Source organism: Hyaena hyaena, unplaced genomic scaffold, assembly GCF_003009895.1.
Source record: "Hyaena hyaena isolate Hyena2069 unplaced genomic scaffold, ASM300989v1 scaffold_6, whole genome shotgun sequence".
Lineage (NCBI taxonomy): Eukaryota > Metazoa > Chordata > Mammalia > Carnivora > Hyaenidae > Hyaena > Hyaena hyaena.
The window spans coordinates 4,988,528-5,012,405 of NW_024080638.1; the positions used below are offsets into that span (position 1 = coordinate 4,988,528).

Genomic DNA, 23,878 nt, shown 5'->3' on the forward strand with positions numbered 1-23,878 from the left:
TATAAAATGAAAAACAGTAGGTCACATTTCACTAAATAAAGACAAACATAGTAAGGTAAACAACGTCTACATATTGCAAGCAAGAAAACACCTTTTCTTAAAATGGCAAATAGTAAATAACACATCATTATGTTCTGAGTTAGTATGGGACAGCTGGAAGCATGTGTTTCATCAAATGCATTGCCCAAGTAAGATCCCGGTGCTCAACTACCCGCCCATAAGTGGGAAAGTTAAACTGTCTAAGGAGTCTGGTCCTAGATGGATGATGATACCTGAAGATTGGAGGTGGCTGACAAAGGGAGGTATCTTCAGCCTTCAGTCGGGCTTTTGCTGAGCTTTCCAGGCTACTTTACAACAAAAGAAAGAAAGTCTTTTCCAGGACAGGGATTCAGGTTCACCATTAACTCAATTCTCAGATCTCATGGGTACGTCCTGGGCCTTTTAATGATCTGAGCCTCTGCCATCTTAAATTTCAGTATCCTACTCCTTGACCATAACTCTGGTCCTTTCGGCTTTTTCACTCCTTTCTTCTAAGACACTTACTCCAAATCCTAGTTTATGATGCTAATCTTGACTTATGCACTAATGTTGTTTTGTTTGTGTGTTTTTGCTGCTTTGGCAAAGAGTGCTGGTTGTGCACCTGATTAATATTCTCCCAAGTTAGCACAAAATATGCACAGCTAGAAGGTAACAACTGCCCATCTCCATAGCAACGAATGGCAGCCAATGAGATACAAGCTATAGTTGTTCAGGATGTCTGGAAAGCTTTTTTAATGGAGACCCTTTCAATTGAGAGAGTACTTTTTGCCTTCCCCTCTTCTTCCTTTGTTGTCCTGATATATGGACATGAGGGATGGTACCCCAGCCCATTACTGTCTAAGTATAAGATACAACTATAGAATATCTATCAGGTACTAAGAGAGTACAGCAACAAAATTAAAGAAGCCTGGGTCTCTGGTGATAGTGGAGCTATCACGCCAGCTTCTCTTCTTCTTTTATTTATTTATTTTTAAATGTTTTATTTATTTCTAGGAGAGAGAGAGAGAGAGAGACAGCGTGAGCAGGGGAGGGTCAGAGAAAGAGGGAGTCACAGACCGAAATAGGCTCCAGGCTCCGAGCCAGCACCCAGCACAGAGCCCGACGCGGGGTTCGAAACCACGAACCACGAGACCATGACCTAAGCGAAAGTAGGACGCTTAACCGACTAAGCCACCCAGGCATCCCTCTTCTTCTTTTAGATGAGAGAAAAATAAACCCTTAATTGGTTTCAGACACTGTTAGTTGGGTCTTTGAACTATTAGTAGCTGGACACAATTCCTAATTTCCTGTATCCAGCAGCCATTCACTTTGCCTTTGCTACTTTCCTAGGGCAAGGTTTCTCCCCTCTTTCAGCTCATGGGATTTGTGTGTGCTCCAGCCCTGTTCAGAGGTGGAGCATGTGACTTAGGGTCACATTTCCTGGGCTTTTCCTGGGCTGAGAAGTGAGCAGGTACAACTGGTGATGTGATCCTTTTTTACTACCGGCTTCAAAACCTCCCCGAGAGGGCAGCCAGGGGGTATTTACTAACCCCTCGATGCTGGAAGTGCCCCTGTGCCTCAGTAGCCTCGACACCACCAGCAGAAGTGCTATGGCGTGTCTAGAGAAATACGCCCTTTCCTTGTACTGCTAATTCTCACTTGCTGGCCTCAACATGACACCAGAGAAGCTACGAGAGAATACTCATGCTGGTCCTGCCTCTACAGGTCCCCAAATGGCATGTATGCTCTGAGCTTTCCCGGCATGCTTTTCCTCACTGCCCAGCCCACCAAAATCCCATAATGTGTCTTAGGGTCTCTCTCAATTAATTCCATGATGCCCGATATTCCTGTTTCTGAGTCTCTCGTAGGAAGCTCAAGGCTCCAATGTTATCCCTCATTTACCAGGGTCATCCTCACATACTTCTAATCCAAATCTAATTCACAAACTCTGGCACCTGCCCTCTGGAATACACAATCGGCCTTCAATAAATCCTCTCCTACCTAAGCTTCACTTGTGAATTTTTCTTGCACTTTCTTATTGTAATCAGAATCCAATGGTCTCTTATAGACAAGGCGTGGAGAGAGAGGTGTCCTCTCTGTTCCTTGTGCCTTCCCAGATTATTCCCTCTCTCTCCTCCTTCTCTGTAAAACCCTTTAGCTCCCACGAAGTGTCAGAGTGTCACATTAAATACTCAACATCTTTTCCCCTCCAATTGTCTGCTGACCTCCAGGCCATTTCTCATTCTTTGAAGATTTTGTTCTCTCTGTCTCTGTCACACACACACAATGGTGATTTCACTGTCTGTGTAGACGATCATTCCAGTATCGTGGCTCATATTCTTTACTTCCTCTCCTGCAATAACCATATCCTTCACCTATTTGATTGCCTTCTCTTCTAGCCTTTGCCATCACCAAGCTAACATCCACCCTCTGACAACAGCCTCCGGTCTTCTTGGATCCACTCCCTCAGGGGCTTCAACTCCATCAGTTTCTATACCCTACTGGGATCTCCAATCTATTGTGTGTTCTGTAGATAAAATCATCTCTAAAGAATTTATACTCTTTCTAAACTTCTTCTCCTCCAGCTCTAGCTTAAACCCACTCTGTTCAGATTTCTAATCAGGGGAAGGAGGGCAGTAAAGGAGAAAGGAAAAGGGAGAATAAGAAGAGGGGAGAAGAAAGGGAAAAGAAGGGGAAGACAAGGTGGGCAGAAGAGAAGGGGGGAAGGAGAGAAAAAAGAAAGGGGGCATGAAGGACAGTGTACAGGAGGGAGGGGAAGCTGAAAAATAGGGAGGGGAAGGTCAAGTAGGAAGAAGGGAAAGGGGAAGAAAAAGGGAGGGGGGAGTCTGCACAGCCCCGTGGAAATTTGCCCTGTCAGATGGCATGTACGCTGCTGTCATAACAGAAATACGGAGAGCAAAAGAGAGTGCATTTCTGTTAGATATGCCAAAGGATGGTCACATAAGACTCATGTGCTCACAGATGTAATCCTACAAGCAACAGGAACAGCACAAAAACATAACCCCTACAGAACAAAGTTCTACTATCAACAATAGCACTTCTGCAACACTAAAGGCTAGAAGACAACATAGCAATCTCTTAAATATTTTTGAACAAAATCATTTGGGACTCAGAATGTTTTGAGGACTCTAAGTAGGATGAATTTGTCTTCCACGTTTCTGTATTTGCCAGTTTTTCATATCAAGCATATATTTATGATGAAACCTTAAGTTTATAATAATAAGAAAGGACATTGGGGCAAAATATTCGGTGCATATTCACCTGAAGTCACTGTTTGGCAGGATCTATTCTGAAGGAACCCATTCAAGGGATACTAGTTGGCAAAGCATAAACTTTGGGTGTGTTAAATATATATTTAGGGTTGATTATTCTTAGAGAAAACAGAAAAATCAAATTAGAGGCTAAGCGATAAGCCTTCACCTTTTAATCCCTGGGATGGCTTGGATCTAAATCAGCTAGTAATGACAAATGACTAGACACATTTTGGCCTTCCACATCTTGATTTTTATTGAATGTGTCTATCATGGAGAGAATCATTGTCGAGTGCATCAAGGGCATAGAAATATTTTGTCCTCTACTGTTTGGTTTTTATTGACTGTGACCACCCTACACAGCGCAATGCCCAGTGCCAGGCGGAATTAAAAGGTAAGATAAATTCCTACGATCAAAATGTATAAAATCTGGAAAACTCTATTAAACAACTGCTTTTAGAGTTAAGAAACTGCTGAAATCACTCCAGCTTTCCAACTTGAAATGAAATGGATTTGCAACATCTCTCAAGAGTATTGATAGTAAATTAGAGTTGGTGTTTCATACACATACAAATTATATTGCTTCTCAAATGTTGCTTTAATAAACTTTCATTGCTCCTCCGGGAAAACAAAGCATAGGCAAGGATTCCTAGTCAGTCCTTAAACATTTTAGACCCCTTTTCAACCAAGAATGACTATTTACTACCATTCTTAATAGGAATTTGCTTATTTACTAGTTTCAATTAAAATTTTTTATTTCAACAAGCAGACAAATTGTGCAACAAGTGTTTCTTGGTGCACATTCGTGTTAAAGCAACCTGAAGTGTTCATTTGGCCTTTTTACAAAATAGCAATTCTTTCAAGAATATAGTCTACTAAGAAGTAGACAATGTGAGAATTGCCCTGGTTCTCATTTAAAAGACTAATTAGATTTTCCCCAGATACACAGCTCCTATCAAACCCCAAATTCTGATCGCATCTATCCTGAAAATAAAATAAATCTGATATAAAGTAAAGATTCTTATGGTCAGGTGAACCATTGTCTCAGGAAAACTGCTATCGCAAAATTTAATTTACTGTGATGTTGTGGCTTAGCTAGTTATCATTAGGAAACCACAAAAAAAAAAACCCTTCCTAGTTTAGAAATCAATGTATAATTCAGATAAAATTGAAAAAACAGTCTAATTGCTTTATGAGGAGTACAGAGAAGGAAGAAGGCTCAAGCCTATTAAATATTACTTAACACTATAAAACATTAATGATACAACATGAGCTATGTTTTACACTGATCTTTAATTTCTGTCTCAATTTCAGAAAGATTTGCAAGAAAAAGATGACATAACTAAAATGATTCTGTTCATACCATTAGGTTTCAATCAGAAATGGTAAAATACAACTTTCTCCAGTTGTCCATCCTGAAACAGAAGGGAATCCCAAAGCAGCTGCCATATTCCATCGAATGCCAGACTGCCCCATCTATGAGGCACACCATTACTTTATGTGCCACTAACAGAGAAACAGCAATATCTATGAAAGGATTTCGGGCCACTGACATTAAGGTACATCTTAGTGTTTAGAGATGTTAAAATGTGGGAGGGGAAAGTGTTTTATAATTAATGACATATGGTACATTATTTCAAAGAACAATATCTCAAGTAACTAAATTCACAAATGATGCGCCAGAGGAAAGGAGTAAATATCTTCACTCAGGACAGCTTTGTACAGGTTAAGTTAGGTGCTAGGTGTGGGAATGAAACTGAAGGGATGTCTGATTAACATTATTTTATTTATATTGGAACATCAACTGAAATCACATAAATAAGAACAAGAAAGCTCTTTAACAATGTGAATGCATGACGGGAAGGGACATAGTCTGACCATCAATATACCTATTTATCAACAGACGTATCAATACGTATATTTGTCAAATTCAAGAGTTTGATCATTCACCAGAGTACAACGAAGGGTTGAGAAGAAAAGATATATTCTGTGCTCATAAAGGACTCAGTCTAGCAGAGGTGATAGACAAGCTGCTTAATAAAAGTCAAGTGTGTTGGTTTGTATTATAACAAGTTGATCAGGCTGGGAAATGAGCTGTCAGATTCCCCTTACTGTCGGCCAGGCTGGGGTTGGTCAGAAGAGGAACGCGTCCTGGGTTTTGGAAAGCAGGAAAGGTCACTGTAGCCAGACTCAGTGACAAACAAATGTAGACATGTCCCGTGGCTCCCAGCTTGTCTCTGCTCACTTCTATTCCATGCGCCAGCTGTTGACTGTGTTGGCCTGAGGAAGCTCCAAGCTCGCTGCCAGGCTCTTGACTCGGGAACCATGGAAAGATTCTCTTAGACCTCCCAACGCATTTCTCCTTTGCAGTTCCACCCCAGCAGCGGGGCAGGCTTGGGCTCGCAGACTGAGTTGGTAATAACACCTCTGATGCTCCAAATTCTCTTCTAGATCTTCAGTTTGCCTTCAGCTCCTTCCAAATGCATAAGGTCCAATTCCTAAAATAAATCCCTTATCCCATGGCACTTATGGTAACTACGCTTCCTTGACCTACCCTGACACACAGAGCACAAGGGCTAGAATGAGGGGGAACGGATGTGTGCACACACATACAGACGTTAGAGGTCATCCCATCCAGGCTGAGAAGGATGATGACAGCAGGTTTGTATAGAGAGACCAAGAGCAAACGCAGAGCTATCCGGCACTCACAGCTGTGGGAACAACTTGTCAAAGGATGGCTTCCTGAGAGGACACGGCCATTTCTTATGGCTTTAGCATAGGCTCTGAGGCTCAGGGTGTGAACTGTGGAGGGTAAAGAGGCAGGGGTGGGACCTTATCCTGGAGGCATTGTATTCCTGCCTTTCGCACTCTAGAAGATCAGTAAGTAGAAAGTTAAAATGAAATGTTTTCCACTCCCTGCTATGAAGTATTTGGAAGAAGGGGTAGTGATTTTACAAAAAGCTTCTAACTTTGACTTTACAGAAATATATCTAAGAGGTTTTCTACGATTAACTTTTTTACTCATGGGATGTGGCTTTCTTACCATTTGAGACTGCATGACTGAAGATGTCTTTCCTTGGCCTTCCCGCATAAAACAGTAGCTGATCTGAGCTTGGAAATCTAGGGTCTGATTCTTTTCTCTCAGAATCCTGACAACACAACCTTGTCTTACATTTAGAATGGCTAATCAGAGGCTCAGGTCTGATTCTCTTTCCTTGGTAGGTAATGTTATTTATTTCTAACTGTGAAATGGGCACAGTTTTCTATTCTTCCAGGGCATTTAGAAATTTCACTAAGATTCTTTCCAGACATGGACCTGTTTTCAAAAATTTTTTGCTAGCCCTCATTAAGTGATTTTAAACTGAATACCAAAGATGTTAGTTGCATGTATTTTCAAGGTTTCAGCTTGGGGATATATTCTCTTTCATTCCATTCTCTCTCTAGGGTTTTGAATATGAGAAGAGTTTATTTCCCAGGACTATTCTCATGTCACTTTATCCTTTCATATTCTTTTAATCTTTGAAATTCTGCTCTACTTTCAGAAGAGTTTCTTTTTTTAAAGTTTGTAATGTTTTACTTATTTTTGAGGGAGAGAGAGAGAGAACAAACAAGCAGGAGAGCGGCAGAGAGAGAGGGAGACACAGAATCTGAAGCAGGTTCCAGCCTCTGAGCTGTCAGCACAGAGCCTGACACAGGGCTCAAACTCATGAACTGTAAGATTATGACCTGAACCAAAGTCAGAGGCTTAACCAATTGAGTCACCGAGGTGCCTGTTTCTGAAGTGTTTTTGAGTTGATTTTCTAATTTATTAATTTGCCTTTTAACTACATCCATTCATTGTGTCCGCAAACTTTTATTTCCCCTTAAGAAATCCTTTTGTTTTTAGGTATGTCCCATTTCTTGGAACCCTGGCCTTATTTAAGCACTGTAATTGCCTTAGAATCTCAGTGATTCCATTTATTTCCCTTTGCTGTCAGGACTTCCTTGTTCAATTCTGCAGATTTCTTCTTCTTTTTTTAGTGCTTATTTATTTACTTATTTATTTATTTTTGAGAGAGAGAGAGAGAGAGAGTGAAAATGAGAGGGTACACAAGAAGGGCAGGGGCAGAGAGAGAGGGAGACACAGAACCTGAAGCAGGCTCCAGGCTCTGAGCTGTGAGCACAGAGCCCAACACGGGCCTCGAACTCACGAACGGCGGGATCATGACCTGAGCCGAACTCAGATGCTTAACTGACTGAGCCACCCAGGCACACCCTCTTCTTTCTTTTATAGATACACAGAAGAGGATGGGTTAGGACCTGAGTTAAGCAGACTCATACTTACAGATGGTACAAACTGGTAGCTGATAACTGCAGTGGTCATCTCCTGGGGCTCACAAATGACCTCAGAGCCTGAGTAGGTTGGCTTCCCTTACGAGTACAAGAGCCAAGAGAAAACTCCTTACCGTACTCCAGTGAGCTGTGTGATGTGGGGTCCTGGAGCAGTCAGATCCTCAGCAAAGTGTATTGCCGAAGGATGCCTGGGGGGTGTGGTGGGGGGTGAGGTTGCCAGATTTAGCAAAGCAAACAAACAAATGAGGAGATCCAGTTAAATTTGAGTTTCAGAAAATCAACACCTCATTTTTAGTATAAGTAAATCCCACATCTTGTATGGGACTCACTTATGCTAAAAGTTGTTGCTTATCTAAAATTCTCATCTCACTGGGTGTCCCCTGTATACCATCTGGCAACTCCAGGCAGGGGGTAAGTACTGTATTCAGAAGCTTGAAAAGAAGGGATTCTGAAGTTCTTTGGCTTGATCCCCTCTTTTCTTAGATAGCCCTCTCTTTGAACCCTACTTGTGAAACCTTAGGAAGTTGTGTGTGCAACAGTTGTAAGAAGAAGGAAAGGAGACCCCAGAGATGGCGAGAGCGGAGGTGAACTAAGCCACCATTCTATTCGTGTTTCTTCTCTGTTTGACGTGAGAGCCTCTGGTTCTATTCGAGGCACAGTCCCTGTTTCTATTGGCTTGACTAGACCCTTTGTGATCTCACTTGGGCAAATTCCCACTCTCCAGAGCATGCCGTCTATTCCAAGCAAAGGCTGGAGACGTACAGGTTGGCTCACTGCTCCCACTGCGGGGCCCTGATGTGGCCGCCTGAGCCCTCTAGTCACATGCGTCCTCAAAGCCCTCATTCTAACCGTCTCCTTGGCACCCTATCTTGGCTGCTTGAAAGCTGGGGTTTGGGGTAACCTGTCCATTTCCTTCCCAGGAAGGCCCTGTCTTTGCTCTCTGTCCATAAAAGTAACATAGAGGGCACAGTTTATAATGATGTGGTCAATTGAACTCAGTAGTTCTGACTTCCTATAATTTTTTTCTCTTTCTGTGGTCTGTGGGCTATGAAATCAAAAGAAACAAAGAACTTAACTGGTCCATGAAAGGTTAAGTCAAGGAAATCCAGCAAGGCAATCTAGAAACAACGTGAGCCGGCAGTGTGCATACCTCTGCAGGAGCTCTCTGAACCCGACCACAAGCCAGTGGGCAGACACAGAAGGATGCTGCTTCCCACGAGGTCAAATCCAGGGTGACATCGGACCCCACAGGCTGCATTGAAGTGGTTGTTGCAAGTGTTCTGGATAAAGTAACCGTTTTCGGGAGGCCTCAGGGCAGGGCAGTGGACCACTAACATTTACAGAAAGAAAATAAAAAAGCCAAATTAGCCTTTGCCTATGAAGCAGCCTCCCTTCCTGTGTGTGTTTAAGAGGACATTTTACACACACAGCGAAATTACCCACATCATTCCAATTTACTGCATTGTGATTTCTAACTGCATATTTGAAAGGAGAACCCTTACATCTCACTCCTATTAGGTATGTATTTACTTCCAATTAAATGTTTTAAACAGACTAAATATTTTTTAGGCTCTAAAATGGTTTTATTTGACATCGGCGTGGATATGAGATTTTGTAGTTCTTGATCTTCATAGGTCATTAGCTATTTTCCTTTTTTTTTTTTACTGTTTATTTATTTTTGAGAGAGAGAGAGAGAGACAGAGACAGCATTAGAGGGGGAGGGGCGGGGGGGGGGGGAGACACAGACTCCAAAGCAGGCTCCAGGCTCTGAGCTGTCAGCATACAGCCTGACGTGGAGCTCGAACTAATGAACTGTGAGATTAAGACCTGAGCTGAAGTCCGACGCTTAACTGACTGAGCCTCCCAGGTGTCCCTGTTTTCCTTCCTAATTAAGGTGGCACAAAACAAAGAATAAATTCAACAAAGTATATTTGCTAGAAATCTCAAGAGCAATAGACTCTTGTACATGTTACAGGTAATTACATAGTTTTAATTTTTGATATGAATAATATCAGGACACTTTACTCATAAACATATTCTCTTTAAATGAATTTAAATATCACCAGAGCCCAAACTAGCTAATTTGTGATCATATGTTTTGTTAAATTTATGTCTTTTAGATTCATATTTAGATCTTTTTCAAGTACTAAATCTTTCTGGTGTCATACTTATATTACTCCTGGGGTCTCAGATCTACTTTCTCTGGAGCAAGATACGGGTGTGTGCATTGATAAGAAATGCTGCTTAATAAAAAACAAAGTCGGCGCCTGGGTGGCTCAGTCAGTTAAGCGTCCAACTTCAGGTCAGGTTATAATCTTGTGGTTCATGAGTTCGGGCCCCATGTCAAGCTGTGCTGACAGCTCAGAGCCCGGAGCCTGCTTCGGATTCTGTGTCTCCCTCTCTCTCTCTGCCCCTCCTCCACTCGTGCCACCTCTCTCTCTCAAATATAAAAAATAATAAACATTAAAAATAAACATTATTTATATTAATAAATAATTAATATTAAACAATTTTATTTTAATGTTAAAATAAACATTAAAAAACATTAAAACATTTTTTAAAAATATAGCCAGCTTGGTGTCTATGGTTGGAATTAAAAAAAAAAAAAAAAACTTCTCCCAAATAGAGAAAGGAATATTAGAGATCATTTAAAATAAACTGGATGGAAAAACCAGCATCATTTTTCTCAAAGAGATCATCTTTTATATTTCCTATCTACCAAACATGGGTGACTCACCTTCGCAGGTCTGGCCGGATGCCCGATATCCCTCTTTGCAGACACAGTCTTCCAGGGACGTACTTCCGGGTGGAGAGGTGTGATTTTCATCAGGACAAGGAAGGCAAGTGCTGACTCCTCCTGGAGAGCCTTCTGGTTTGTATGTCCCTGATGGGCAAGCTGGGGAAGTCCATTTTATGTTAATTGTGGTACTTGAATTGATAGTTAACAACATTGAAACTAAGTAGACAGAGAAAAAAAAATCCCAATGATCGCTTTTCATACAAATAATAGTATAATTCAGGTAAGGGCAGAAACAAATATTCTTTTTTTAAAAGTAATGTAGTTTGTTATTTACAGGTTAAGAAATTGCCTCCTCAGTCCTGTGATTAGTTACAATTACAACACAACCCAGCATGAGATGCCTGGGCTTATTTGTGGGAAAAACCAAAACAGTGATGCATGTTAAAGAATCTTAATACTGTTGATTCCATATTCTCCTGCCCCCCCCCCCCCCCCCGCCATGTAGCTGTACCTCCCCCATTACACTCCAGGGTCCTCTGCCAGCAGAGGAGAACTACATAAGCAAAAAGCACAGAGCCCATTGTTTCTGTTCAAAGCGCTTGCCTAAGGAGAGAGAAAGTGAAGAGCTAGAGGGAAATAATCCAACTGATGGGAAATAGGCCCTTTGAAGAAAAAATAATTATTAACATCCTGCTTTCCCTGACTCAGAAAATCACACACACACACAGACACACACACACACACACACACACCCCCCAAAAGCAGGATCTAATCGATCTTGCTTCAATTTTACACACACAGTGCTCTGTACTGACAATGTCATTTTGAGTCTGTAACTTTCTCTCCGGAGTTACACATCTACAAAATAACTCAAAATTGAATGAGGAAATTGCCAAAAGGGGTCGCCTGGGTGGCTCAGTCAGTTAAGCTTCTGACTTTGGCTCAGGTTGCCATCTTGTGGGTTCACGGATTTGAACCCACGTCAGGCTCTGTGCTGACAGCTAGGAGCCTGGAGCCTGCTTTGAATTCTGTGTCTCCCTCTCTCTCTGTCTCTCTCCTGCTTGCGCTCTGTCTCTCTCAAAAATAAATAAACATTAAAAACAAAAAGGAAGTTGCCAAAAGAAGGGCTTGTAATGCTCAGCTAATTCGATACAGCACTGTCAAGTATGCATCCGATTATTTAAAGCCAGTAGCAACAAATAATCTATACTCATGTGATGCTATTTTATATAATTATCTCATTTAGTTTATAAAGTATTAGTAAACAGTATTAATAATTATTTCTATTAATATGTGCATTCATTTTATTAGTATTTTGTCCACTTTAAAGATGAGCAAATGGAGACTCAGAGAGATTTGCTCACTCAGAGAGATTTGAAGTTACTGAGGAGGTGATACAGCTAGAATTTTTTCTTTAGTAGTTAACACTGGTATATATTTTTAAGACAAAAAATTCAAAATTACATTTATTTCACTCTTAATTGGCAAGTCAAATATTTCTAAATGGTAGCACATTCCTTTACTCTTCCTGTTGTCATTTGTAAAAGGTCTGTTTCTGGGAAGATAAGGTCTGGCTTATTTATTTATTTGTAATATATATATTAGGTTTACAACAAAATTAAGAGGAAGGATAGGGCTAGGATTTTAAAGTAAATATTTATATGGTATACTATGTCCCAGGGACTGTTCTACATATTTTATAAATATCTCCTACATAATAATTATCTCCTACAACCCTGTTAAGACTTATGAAGTAACTAATATCATTAATCTTCTTTTATAGGTGAGAAAACTAGCGCAGTAGAAGGTCAAATAACTTGCCAAAGTTACAAAGTGAGTAAGTGGCAAAGCTGAGATTTGAACCTGGATGGATAGTTTGTATCTAGAGTCCATGTTCTTTACCACTACACCTTGCTGTGTCTTAAAACCAGGTCTCTTGGATGCTATAGTCCTTGTTTTAACCACCAGAATAGACTAAAAATATAAAAGAGACAAGATGCACAATATAATGTAATTATTGGAAAAAGATAACCATGCTTCTGAAATTCTTGATTATATTTAAAAACAGAAGGTAACATTTTCCCATGATGTTTAATCGCAGATTCTAGAACTGGCTACATCTGTGACAGTATTTAAGAATGAGAGAAACATTACAAAAATAGTTATGATGATATGTGACTTATGAAAAATAGTTCACCACAAAGAGAACACTGCAATCAAAGCATCATAGTATTAAATATTGAATTATTATTGAATTATCAATTACTGAGTATTTCTTTCTAGAAAAAGTTCAGTAAAATATTTGCACCAGTCCTCAAGAAGATGCAAGACAACATGGTCTCCTTTATTTTTTTATTATTATTACTTCAAAATTTTATTAGAGAGAGAGAAAGTAAGCAGGGTAGAGGGACAAAGGGAGAGAAAGAATCCTAAGCAGGCTTCACACTCAGTGGAGAGCCCTACATAGGGTTTGATCCCATGACCCTGGGATCATGACCTAAGCCAAAATCAAGAGTCAGATGCTCAACCAAATGAGCCATTCAGGCACCTTGAACATGGTCTCTTTTAAACAGAAGTCAGTAGCCGTAGGAGAAAATGATTATGATAAACACATAGATGGAGAAGAAAATACAAACTGTAACAGCAAAATTAAACTTGTCCTTTGAGACAATAAAAAGAAGCCACAAAATTCCAGAACAACAGAACTGAGTACACCCAGGAAAAGTACCCGTTGTGATATTAACACGAGAATATATTCCTTACTTGATGATTTAATGCAAAACAAACAAACAAATTAACAAAACCCTCATCAAGTTTCAGTGAAATTAACAAAAAGTGATTGACACCCAGGATAAAGGAAAAGTATAGCAAGCATCTAGGAAAGAAAAGCAAGTATTTATAAATGCAAAGTCAAACTTATACTCCATTTCTCTTGTGCAAAAACAAATGGCAGGAGAAATAATGGACATGTATAGCATAGCTCTGTGGGAAATATACTATCAGCCCCAAATTCTATATCTAGACAAGCTATTAGTAAATGTGGGGGAAGAGAAAGACATTCCAGGATATGCATGGCTTCTGGGAATAAAGATGCATTTCAGTGACTGAAAAGAAATCCAAATTAAAAACTCAAGTATGGGAAAAATGGTATGTAACAAACTGCTTTAGATTAAGAAACGAGTAGAACATATAGTATATCACTAGGTATCTTGGTAAAATTGCAAAAATGAAAAATAGCAAATAAGACCCTTTTTATAAAGAAAGATATATGATCTGGGCTGCCTGGGAGGATCAGTCGGTTAAGCGTCTGACTCTTGATTTATAGGTCCTGTGGTTTTCCAGCTAAGAAGCAGAATCTCATTTCAGTACCTTTAGTCTTTTAAGTCATGAAGCCAGATCTTTAATGGGCTATAATTAGAAGCACAAAGTCTGGAATATGTGTATATTCACAAGAGTGTACATTTTGTGCCTTGAATCACTTTGAAAAGTGTGGATCCCGTGGTTCGTGGGATCAAGCCCCACGCTGGGCTCTGAGCTGACAATGCAGAGCCTGTTTGGGATTCTTTCTTTCCCTCTTTCTCTGCCCCTCCTCCTCTCTCTCTCTCTCAAAATAAATAAATAAGCTTCTTTTAAAAAAGAAAGACATATGATCTAAAGAAGAAAATAATCAGTATAATATAAAGAAGAAAGGTTTAAAATATGAGAGAAACTGGGAGAGGGGTGGGAAGGGGAATGCAGGGAATTCCTCATTTCTTTTTAGATACACTGATATGATAAAACTGAAAGAAAAACAGAGGATCAAATTTGTACATGCAAAAAATACAAATAACTATGAGCAGGAAAAGCCTGCATGACCTCCAAATCAGTGGAAGAGGAAAAAAAAAAAAAAAAAACTCAAAAAACAAAGATAGAAAAACCCTAGGGAAAAAAAAATAACAGAAATNGGGGAATGCAGGGAATTCCTCATTTCTTTTTAGATACACTGATATGATAAAACTGAAAGAAAAACAGAGGATCAAATTTGTACATGCAAAAAATAAAAAAAAAAAAAAAAAAAAAAAAAAAAAAAAAAAAAAAAAAAAAAAAAAAAAAAAAAAAAAAAAAAAAAAAAACCTCAAAAAACAAAGATAGAAAAACCCTAGGGAAAAAAAAATAACAGAAATAATGAAAAACAGAATAGCACAAACTAACATGATGGAAGAAAACCCGAACATGTCAGCTATCATAAATAATATTCATGGGCTAATTTAACCCTGTTGATAAGATGCACACCTAAAATAAGCCAGACCTACAGGTTAAAAATTGTTGGATGCACAAAGATATGCCAAATATTTCAAAAATTATAAATTACTACCTTAAGGAGAAATAGAAATTTAATACATAAAGAGCTTCATCCAAAGCTTGAAAAACAGTGAATACTCCAATTAAAAAGTTGACAAAGAGCAAGAACTAGAAATCCCCTATAATTTCCTATAATGAAAATACGCAATAATCACAGGATAAACAGTTCAGCCTCACTCATAATAAAGAAATGCAAAGTGATGGCTACATTTTAATTTGGCAAAAAATTTTAAAGGAGGGTGATACTTATTTGCCAGTAAGCATGTGAACAAACAGGTTCTCTCCTATTCTGTAGGACAATATGGGGTAGACACCAAAACCCTCAAATGGAACTTTCCTTTTGAAAAGGCATTTCATTTCTAAGACTATGTCCCAAGTAAAGATACGTAAAAACGTATGTAGGGGCACCTGGGTGGCTTAGTCGGTTAAGTGTCCGACTTTCACTTAGGTCATGATCTCGCGGTTCGTGGGTTCGAGCCCCGCGTCGGGCTGTGTGCTGACTGCCAGCTCAGAGCCTGGAGCCCGTTTCGGTCTGTGACTCCCTCTCTCTCTCACCCTCCCCTGCTCACACTGTCTCTCTCTCTCTCTCTCTCTCTCTCTCCTAGAAATAAATAAAACATTAAAAATTTTTTTAAAAAAGTATGTATAATTGTTGTTAATCATTATACACTCAGCTCTGGCAATAACACAAACGTCAAGAGATGGGGGGTTTGTTATGACACATCCATCCAATGGAATAGTAGCCATAAAAAAACAATTCTTGACATGGAAAATCATTCAAATTATGTAGCTGAGTGTAAAAAAATGCATGTTTCAAACACTGTATGTATTATATGATCCTTTTTGGCTAATATATATACCTAGGAGACTTTAAGGACATGATCTTTTAAGGTTATGTATACATGGTATATATTTATGGTAGAATTGTGAGACTTTCAGGTTTATTTTTGTTGATCTAATATTTTCTAGTTTTGCTACACTGAATAGGTACTACCTGTGCAAAAACAATTAAAACTAAATAAAAATTATATGTAAAAGAAAGTCATTGTCTCCAGTGCTGTATTTCACACGGTTACTGGTTCTCTGACCTCCGAGATCTCTTTGGTTCCTCCTTCTCCCTCTATCTCCTCCAACAGCCAAATGAAAACCATGTTTGGATTTTCCTCCTTCAAAATCCTCTGCGTTTCCCCCCTCCCTCCATCAGCATTGCCTTATCTTAGATCTGAACTCATAATCTCTCATCCGGGTTTTTATAAAGCTCTTAACTGGTCCCTCGGCCTCCATTTCTTCTCTTCATTCCACCATGAAGGCTACTTTCTAAAATATAAATTTGATCAAATCACTTTCTACCTAAAAACTGCACCAACAGAATAAGGCCTTCTCTCTTCACTCTGACATATAAGGACATCTCTGATCTGTCTGTAACATTCCTGTCTGTCTCCTACAAGGGACCAGTGCAATTCCACATGCAAGAAGAGCCTAGTTTTGCACATCTCCTCCATCTCAATTTACTGGACTTGGGAGTTTGAGCAATTACGTAATTTTTCTGAGACTTGGTTTCTCTGTGCATAACATTAGTAGCATGGCCCTTATAAATTTTGCTGTTAGAATTATCTGAAAAAAAGTGAGTAAATGCCTAGTGTGTAGGTAGCATTCAGTAAATCTTAGAGTAAAGTCTCCAAATCTTAACTTTCTCAACAGATAATTGTACATCTTTTATAGATTTGTTGTGCCTGATAGGTGCTCGGTGCTTGGTAAATATCACCTCTCTTATCTCCCACTTAGCTTCACCTTTGCATAAGCTTTCTTTTGTCTTCATAAGTGAACCACCAGCATCCTTCAAGACTAACTCGTTCTTCACTGCTCCTCCAAATGTTTCAGACAGATCTCACCGCTTCATTTCTGCCCCCCACCGGAGTACATAATCCTTACCTCTGCTCTGGCACATGTCACACTGTATGTAAAATATGTACTTCTCTCTCCCTAGTAATATGAACACGCCGTTGTATGTTCAGTCTTCCAATTATCTGACCATTAGCCATCCCATTGTCTACCAAGTCACTCAATCAAAGAAGGACAAGGGCAAACAAGCTGTGCTGGAAGGTGGAGGCAGGTTAGTGTGGAGGGTGGACTAAAGTCAAAGAGAATAACAATCAGGTGAAGTGAAGGCATTGGACTTGGGGTCAGGACCACTGCGTTGCATGCAACCTTGGCCCTTCTATTGACATGCTACAGGCTCACTGCCAAGTGACAAACAACAGAACTTACAACTGATGATGGCTACGACCTTTTCACTCCTAACATTTGATGATTCTATAAATAGAATACTAGAAAGTGGATTAAAGAAATTTTCCATAGGAGCAGTCAGATTCGGTTTACAGATTTGGTCATTTACTTTTAAAATAATATTACGTAAAAAGGAAGTAATCTTAACAATATTACTCTCCTAAATGTTTTGAGTGATCAAGAGTTTATAACACTGGAGAACAGTGTTTTTGGATAAGAATATCCAAAAGTACATTTGGAAATGTGTTGTGAAATTCATAATGATAATGGAAAACAGACTTTAGGAGAACTATTTAAAGGCATTGCACAATTCTAGTGGGAGAGGTGTAATCAACTTCTTTGATACCCAAGGGGGAAAATTCCTCATCTAAAACCAAGCAAAAGTTGAAAAGACTAAATAAAACAATGGTTTGAACAAGTTTCACATGTGATGGTAAAGGGCTGGGTATGTTCTTTTTTTTTTTTAATGTGAAATGTTTGCTTCCTGGAAATGTACCAAATATTATTTCTTAATTGCTCTTTTAGTTGTTGTTAAAATAAGCACTTTCTCTTTTCAGAAACATCTTGGTGGTTATCAGCTACTATTACTGGCAGTGTGATTCTTGAAGTTTCCATGTTGTGCTAACATTAGTCTTCTCCTCGGCTGACAGAGCAATCCTTTGACTAAAGTGAATTAAAACATCAGCTGGACTGGAATTTGTGAAATACAAGGGAGCCTCCATTCTCTCTAATCTATCTTATCCACAATATAAAATGGTTAGATGACTATTTTAGTTAGAATAAATAACATATGTTACACAGTAACAAATATTTGATAAAATTCCTTCTTGTACATAAGATTAATTTCTTAAAATTGTGATAAACATTAAGAGCTGCTTTTCCTTGCACAAGTCAACTTTAAAGGTTAATGGATTCCTTTAAAAAATAGAGTGGTAGTGCAGCTACATCAGCTGCATTCAGGCCGTGCTCTATACCACTCCAAGGGTGCCCATCAGGTAGATGACGTCCACCCTAGTTTCTGCTCTATCTATGAAGGGCACCAAGCAAGTGTCTGGGCTCCCAGAGAAAGGCTCTTTATTATTACAGCATCATGTCCCTCCTCAACTTTATGGACTTGATCTGAATAAGGAATCTGTTCCTATAGATAGATGCACTTGAATTTTGAGCACAGGGATCCACTGACCTAGAAGAGAGCCAGTTTTCCCCATGCTGAGCTAATGTTTTCATAATTACCAGACAAGGACGTAGGCGTGCATACAAAGAATGACGCTTTTACCAGATAGCCAAGATCCTTCCGGTTTTCATTAATGAATTAGATAAGGAGACTTTTAACTGCCTTGGATACTACACAACTGAATCTGTCATAAATGAATTAGGATCCTGTCAATCTTCCTGCGATTGGGTAGCTCATTTGGCTGAAGTGCAGCGTATTTGGACTAAACTATGAATCTGGGCAATGGTGTGGTGCCAGAGCAGCAAATGGCACACTCGCCACAGGATGCCGTGTTGCAAATAGAAGCACCTGCTCAGACTAGAGAGGAGATTACCAAGGGATCAGGACAAGTCTATCAAAAGACAAAAAGTATAATCCTCCAACAACTATGTCCAGAAGAGGATGCGTCTGCAAAGTCATTACTATATTTTAAGAAATAGTATATGTCACACACACATACACACACATGCATGCATGCATGCACACATACACACAAATGCGACCTGGCTAGGTACAGAATTACTTTGGCCAAGGCTTTTGTGTTGAAAACTGTGTCTTCTCAATTGTCTTAAGGTGTCCACTATCTGGATGAGAAATGTGAGATCATCCTAAGTTTAATAATGGAAACTCTGTGGGCAAGCACTTTTAGGGAAAGCCACTGGAGATTTTAAAATTATCTTTAACCTTGTTTATTCTAAGGGGCGCCTGGGTGGCTTAGTCGGTTGATCGCCTGACTTTCGCTTAGGTCATGATCTCGCGGTTCGTGGGTTCGAGCCCCGCGTCGGGCGCTGTGCTGACTGCCAGCTCAGAGCCTGGAGCCTGTTTCAGTCTGTGACTCCCTCTCTCTCTGACCCTCCCCTGCTCATGCTGTCTNTTCAGTCTGTGACTCCCTCTCTCTCTGACCCTCCCCTGCTCATGCTGTCTCTCTCTCTCTCTCTCTCTCCTAGAAATAAATAAAACATTTAAAAATAAATAAAAATAAATAAAACAGCTAATGACTCAATCCTATAAAGAAGAAAATAAAATTTACTGTAAGCTAAACCACATTGGTTTAATGTTTGATATTTAAGTTGAATCCAGTTTTTTATAAACAACTTTCCTATAATCATCTTGTTGCCTTATTTCTTTCATCCTTTGAAAATATTTTCTCTTAAGCAAAATAATATTAACTTTCCAAACTCATTAGCCTATTGTCAAATTACTTTATGTTTCTGTTACCAGGGCTAAAAGTACATATATCTTATTGTTCTCTCATGAACTCTGGGTATTAACAGTTTTTAAAATTACCAATTAATCAGGACATTTTGGAGCCTATGGAGGCCTGCTGGGAACAGGATTCCTATAATGACAAACGTGTCTGGAAGGCTGTGGTTCAAGGCCATTATTGCTGGGAGCACACGGTTCTTAAAGTTGAAGGTGCTTATGCTTGAGACGAAACCGAATTCTATTCAGGCAAGAGATGTGCCAAAGAACACCACAGTGACTCCTGGTGCAAACCGATAAAAACCAGAGTAATCTGGGGAAAAGTAACTTCTGTACATGGAAAATAGTGGCATGGCTCATGCTGGATTCCAAAGCAATATTCCTCCTAAGGCCATGGCCACAGAATCTGTGATTCTGTACCCCTAAGGATTTAAACTTACTGAAAAGTAAATAAATAAAGGTGAAGATTTGTTCTCTAGTAAAAAAAAAAATTAAATAACCAATTAATCAATCAATTATCTAAGTGTGAAATCCTATGAGTTTCAGAGCAACAGGGTTTCAACTTGAAACTAGGATGGATCTACCCCTGAGATTCAATTATGAATAGGTCTATTGCTTGAAGAACTTGAGAACCTTCTGGGAGAAAACTCCATCCATGGAAGGGGTAACATTCAAAATATTACAACTCAGTGGCATGGCCATTGATCACTGACAAGAGACGTTAGCTGTAGCATCAAGCATAATTCTGCAGGCCCACGCATCGGCCAGATGTTCCCTCTACAGGTGCCAGACTGTGGGATAGGTGCCAGAGAGCCTGGAAAAGGGGTTAGATCAGCAAAGGAGCATTCAAGAGACTTAGGGCAGTTGCTGTTTACCAATAGTACATAAGTATTTCAATATCTCCACAACTTTTACAACTGTACTGAGGCATAGCTGCTGAACATTACCTGCCCTAAGGAAAGAGAGTAGTGGTACAAGTTGGCGCTAAGAACAACCTTGGCAGTAAAAAAAGGAAGAAACGTTCTGAGTATGGTTTAGTGTTTACTGTCAAATCTATTTCCCTGTGGTCTTACAAGGAGGGGTAAGTGATGAGTAAAGGCTGAGGCCACACTCACCTTTGGTATTTTCCTTTCCTCATATTCTCTACCTCACTTCAATAAGACTTTAAGATTTGGGGGCGTTTGGAAATTTGGACATCTGTTGTTTTCCATGTCCCCTGTTGTTACACTAATTATACCTCATTATTTTATGACTTGATTGATTCTGTAACCTCCATACATACAACTCTTGTTCTGGGTTACTCCACATTCTGTGATTACTGTCCACAGATGTCAAATTAATATTCCTGTAACACGGTTTTGAACGTGCCGCTTTCCTGCTCAAAAATCTTCAATGGTTTGTGGTTGTCAGTTAGCCAAAGGCCATCTCTGTAGCCTGGAATTCAAGTCCAAGTACAATCTAGTTCCAACTCCCTACCTGTCTTGCCCTGAAACCCACTATGTTCATAGATGCAGCCCATTCACCCATACACACAACACAGGTCTGTACTTTCTGTTCTCCACAGTGGTATCTCCTATTCCTAACTGTCCAAATCTTAGTCAATTTGTAAAAATTGTCAAACCTAGTGAAAATCCCATTACCTCCATAACTAAATATTTGTAGAAGAGCAATAGCCTTTTGTATATCATATATGCCATAGCATTTTAATTTTCATTCAATCTCAGTTGCTTAGAACTGGGTAAATGGTAACACTTTGTTCATGACACACATTCTGATTTCTTTATAGTTATTATAGCTCCATTTCATGATAAGCTACTTTAAGGCAAGTTTTGGGCAATAATCATATCTTCCAAAATATCTAAAAGATATTCAATAAAGGAGTCAGTGGATACATTGAAATGATTTCTTTCTGTAGTTTCCATAAAGCCCTTATTCTACCTGGCATTCATTCTGCTCTCTGTGTGGTCTGGTCACTGCACCTTGAAGTAGTCCACTCATGAAGCAATATTTTTCCTTCCATATTCCCATGTTAAAATATTTGGATTATTTTCTGAATAATCTGTGTGTAAATAAAATTGCAAGTGTTTTACTTTGGCAACGGCAATGCTTTCAACACATTAAATTTCACTATTTCATCACTTTTCTCCCATTTCACCCATTAAGTAGGGTGTGGTACAAAGGAGCAAGTGGAGAATCCTTGGATGAGAATTCTGCTATTAATACTGGCTCTGACACTGTCTGCCCTGCTCGAAGTTATATAACCAACTGAAGAACTGGTTTTTCCATCATGACACCATGGGTGATCATGTTTGTAAAATTTCATGACCCTCTGTAGAGATGAAAAGGTTATGACAGGTAATGGGATTCAGGGGACAGAGAATAGCACAGAACTCCATCTGTACCCTTACAGCCATTCCATTTTTGCACAGATGACTAAAGGGGGCAAAGTGCCCTGTTATATGACAACTCATAAGAGAGACATTACCTAGACTCAAAGCAGGGGTGGGGTGGTAAGGTAAGCCTTGGTGGTCAAAGTGAGACCAGAAGAACCACGTGTACAAGCGAGAAGTGTAGGCGGAGGGTGATGGCATTCAAAACAGAGGGATCAACATGTGCAGGCCTAGAGGCAAGAGAGAGCATGCGTGAAAAAACAAGCATTCACTCTGCCTGGAGCACAGAGCAGTGAGGCTAGAAAAGAAAGTAAGTGCCAAAACCATGAAGGTTGGGTAGGCCACATTCAAAAGCTAGTAGCTTATCCTTAAAACAGTGAGAACAATGACAATATTTAAGGTAAGGTATGTGACAAGATCACTTTGGGTGACTTCTGGAGACTTATTTTGAAGGACAATAACATTTCGTTCTCAAAAACATGGCAGGATTCAGTCACTCCCATTTTTCCCTATATGTAAGGATCATTTAAGAACTTTCAGCTTTGACGAATGGTTGTTTTTTTTTTTGTTTTTTTTTTTTGCTTAATTACAAAAAATCGAGATTTTTCCATAGCTTTTGCTAAAATTGTTGAGACACCTGGGAGGCTCAGTGGTTAAGCATCCGACTTCAGCTCAGGTCATGATCTCATGGTTCGTGGGTTCGAGCCCTGCGACGGGCTCTGTGCTGACAGCTAGCTCAGAGCCTGGAGCCTGTTTCAGATTCTGTGTCTCCCTTTCTCTCTGACCTTCCCCTGCTCATGTGGTCCTTCTCTCAGAAATAAATTTAAAAAAAAACATTAAAATTAAAAAAAAATTGTTATCCTTTATTGATCCTTTTTTTTTCCATTTCACTTTTGATTTCAGTAGAAAGAAAAGTCTGCTCTGGGTATAATGTGTGGGAAATCTGATACCACTGTGCTTCCACAAAAGGTGTCGCTAATTAAGTTAACACATAAAAAGCAATACCACGGCCAGACTGAGAGAACCAACATGGGAAAATCTGTCCCCAGATAAGGTATGATGCATATAAAAAGCAGAAGAATATGTTTCTGAGAAGATGGAGTAGATGCACTTCTTGGTCATCCTAATAAGTACAACTAAAACCCCTGAATATTACGTATAAAATAAGCATAAAATGACACTGATAAGAAGGCAGACCAGCTAGGGACCTTGAGAACCAAAGCCCAACATGGTAGTGACTCCCTTGGGCTTCCTTTTACCTCACACATCCCAGAATTAGGGCTAACGAAGCCGGCAATCCAAAAACACCATTGGGAATGGACAAAAAACCCCACCAGAACAATAAAATACTGCTCTCTCCAGTCAAAGGAGGAAGAAACAGACACCTAGCGTCTGTTAGGATACTTTTAGACAAGAATGATTCAACTCCTCTACTGCAGCCAAATACTACAAAATGAATGAATGAATGAGTGCATGAATGAATGAATGAAAGAAATTTTTAAAAAATTTTAAAAATCTGTGGCCCAATGCAACCATACCAGGCAGAAAGCGAGTAGGAAGTCTAGGTTTCTACTCTTACAAAGCTCTAGCAAGGCACCCCAACAGCTCTGCAGAGTGGTATGATAGAAGGCCAAGTAGAGAGAAGGGTCTTTCACGCCAGTGTAGACCAAGGAGGTGAGCACTATGTCTCACTTCTACACTCACCTGGAAGTAGCAAGAGGTTTTTCTCATCCCCGCTCGCCCCCCCCCACCCACCCCCGGAGTGCTGTCAAAGTCAGCCTGTGGAGAGTGAGAACTTTCATTACCACCAAGCAGCAAAGAGGTCCCCTCTTGGTAGTGTCTGGGGAGGCCATGTGGGGAGCAATAAGGAGGTCTTCCTAGAGCCAGAAATTCTATCCGCATCCAGGAGTAATGAGGATTCCCTCACACACACTCCTATCAGTGTCATTAGTAGCAAAATGAGGGACAGAGATATCTATTTCACTTGGCAGGAATAAAGCAATGCTCCTCATCCCTCTTTTTCTGCTGAGCAAATGATTATCTAACATTCTTGAAATGACAAACTTATAGAAATGGAGAACAG

The 23,878-nt window shown here is 39.7% G+C and overlaps 1 protein-coding gene across 1 annotated transcript in view; it reads right to left on the reverse strand.

The window, feature by feature from the left end:
* Window positions 1–23,878, reverse strand: part of SVEP1 (sushi, von Willebrand factor type A, EGF and pentraxin domain containing 1) — a 191,645-nt gene that overhangs the window by 121,333 nt on the left and 46,434 nt on the right. The window contains 2 exon segments of the mRNA XM_039239447.1: window positions 8,773–8,952; window positions 10,360–10,518. Of these exon segments, the coding sequence (XP_039095378.1) occupies window positions 8,773–8,952; window positions 10,360–10,518 (339 nt within the window).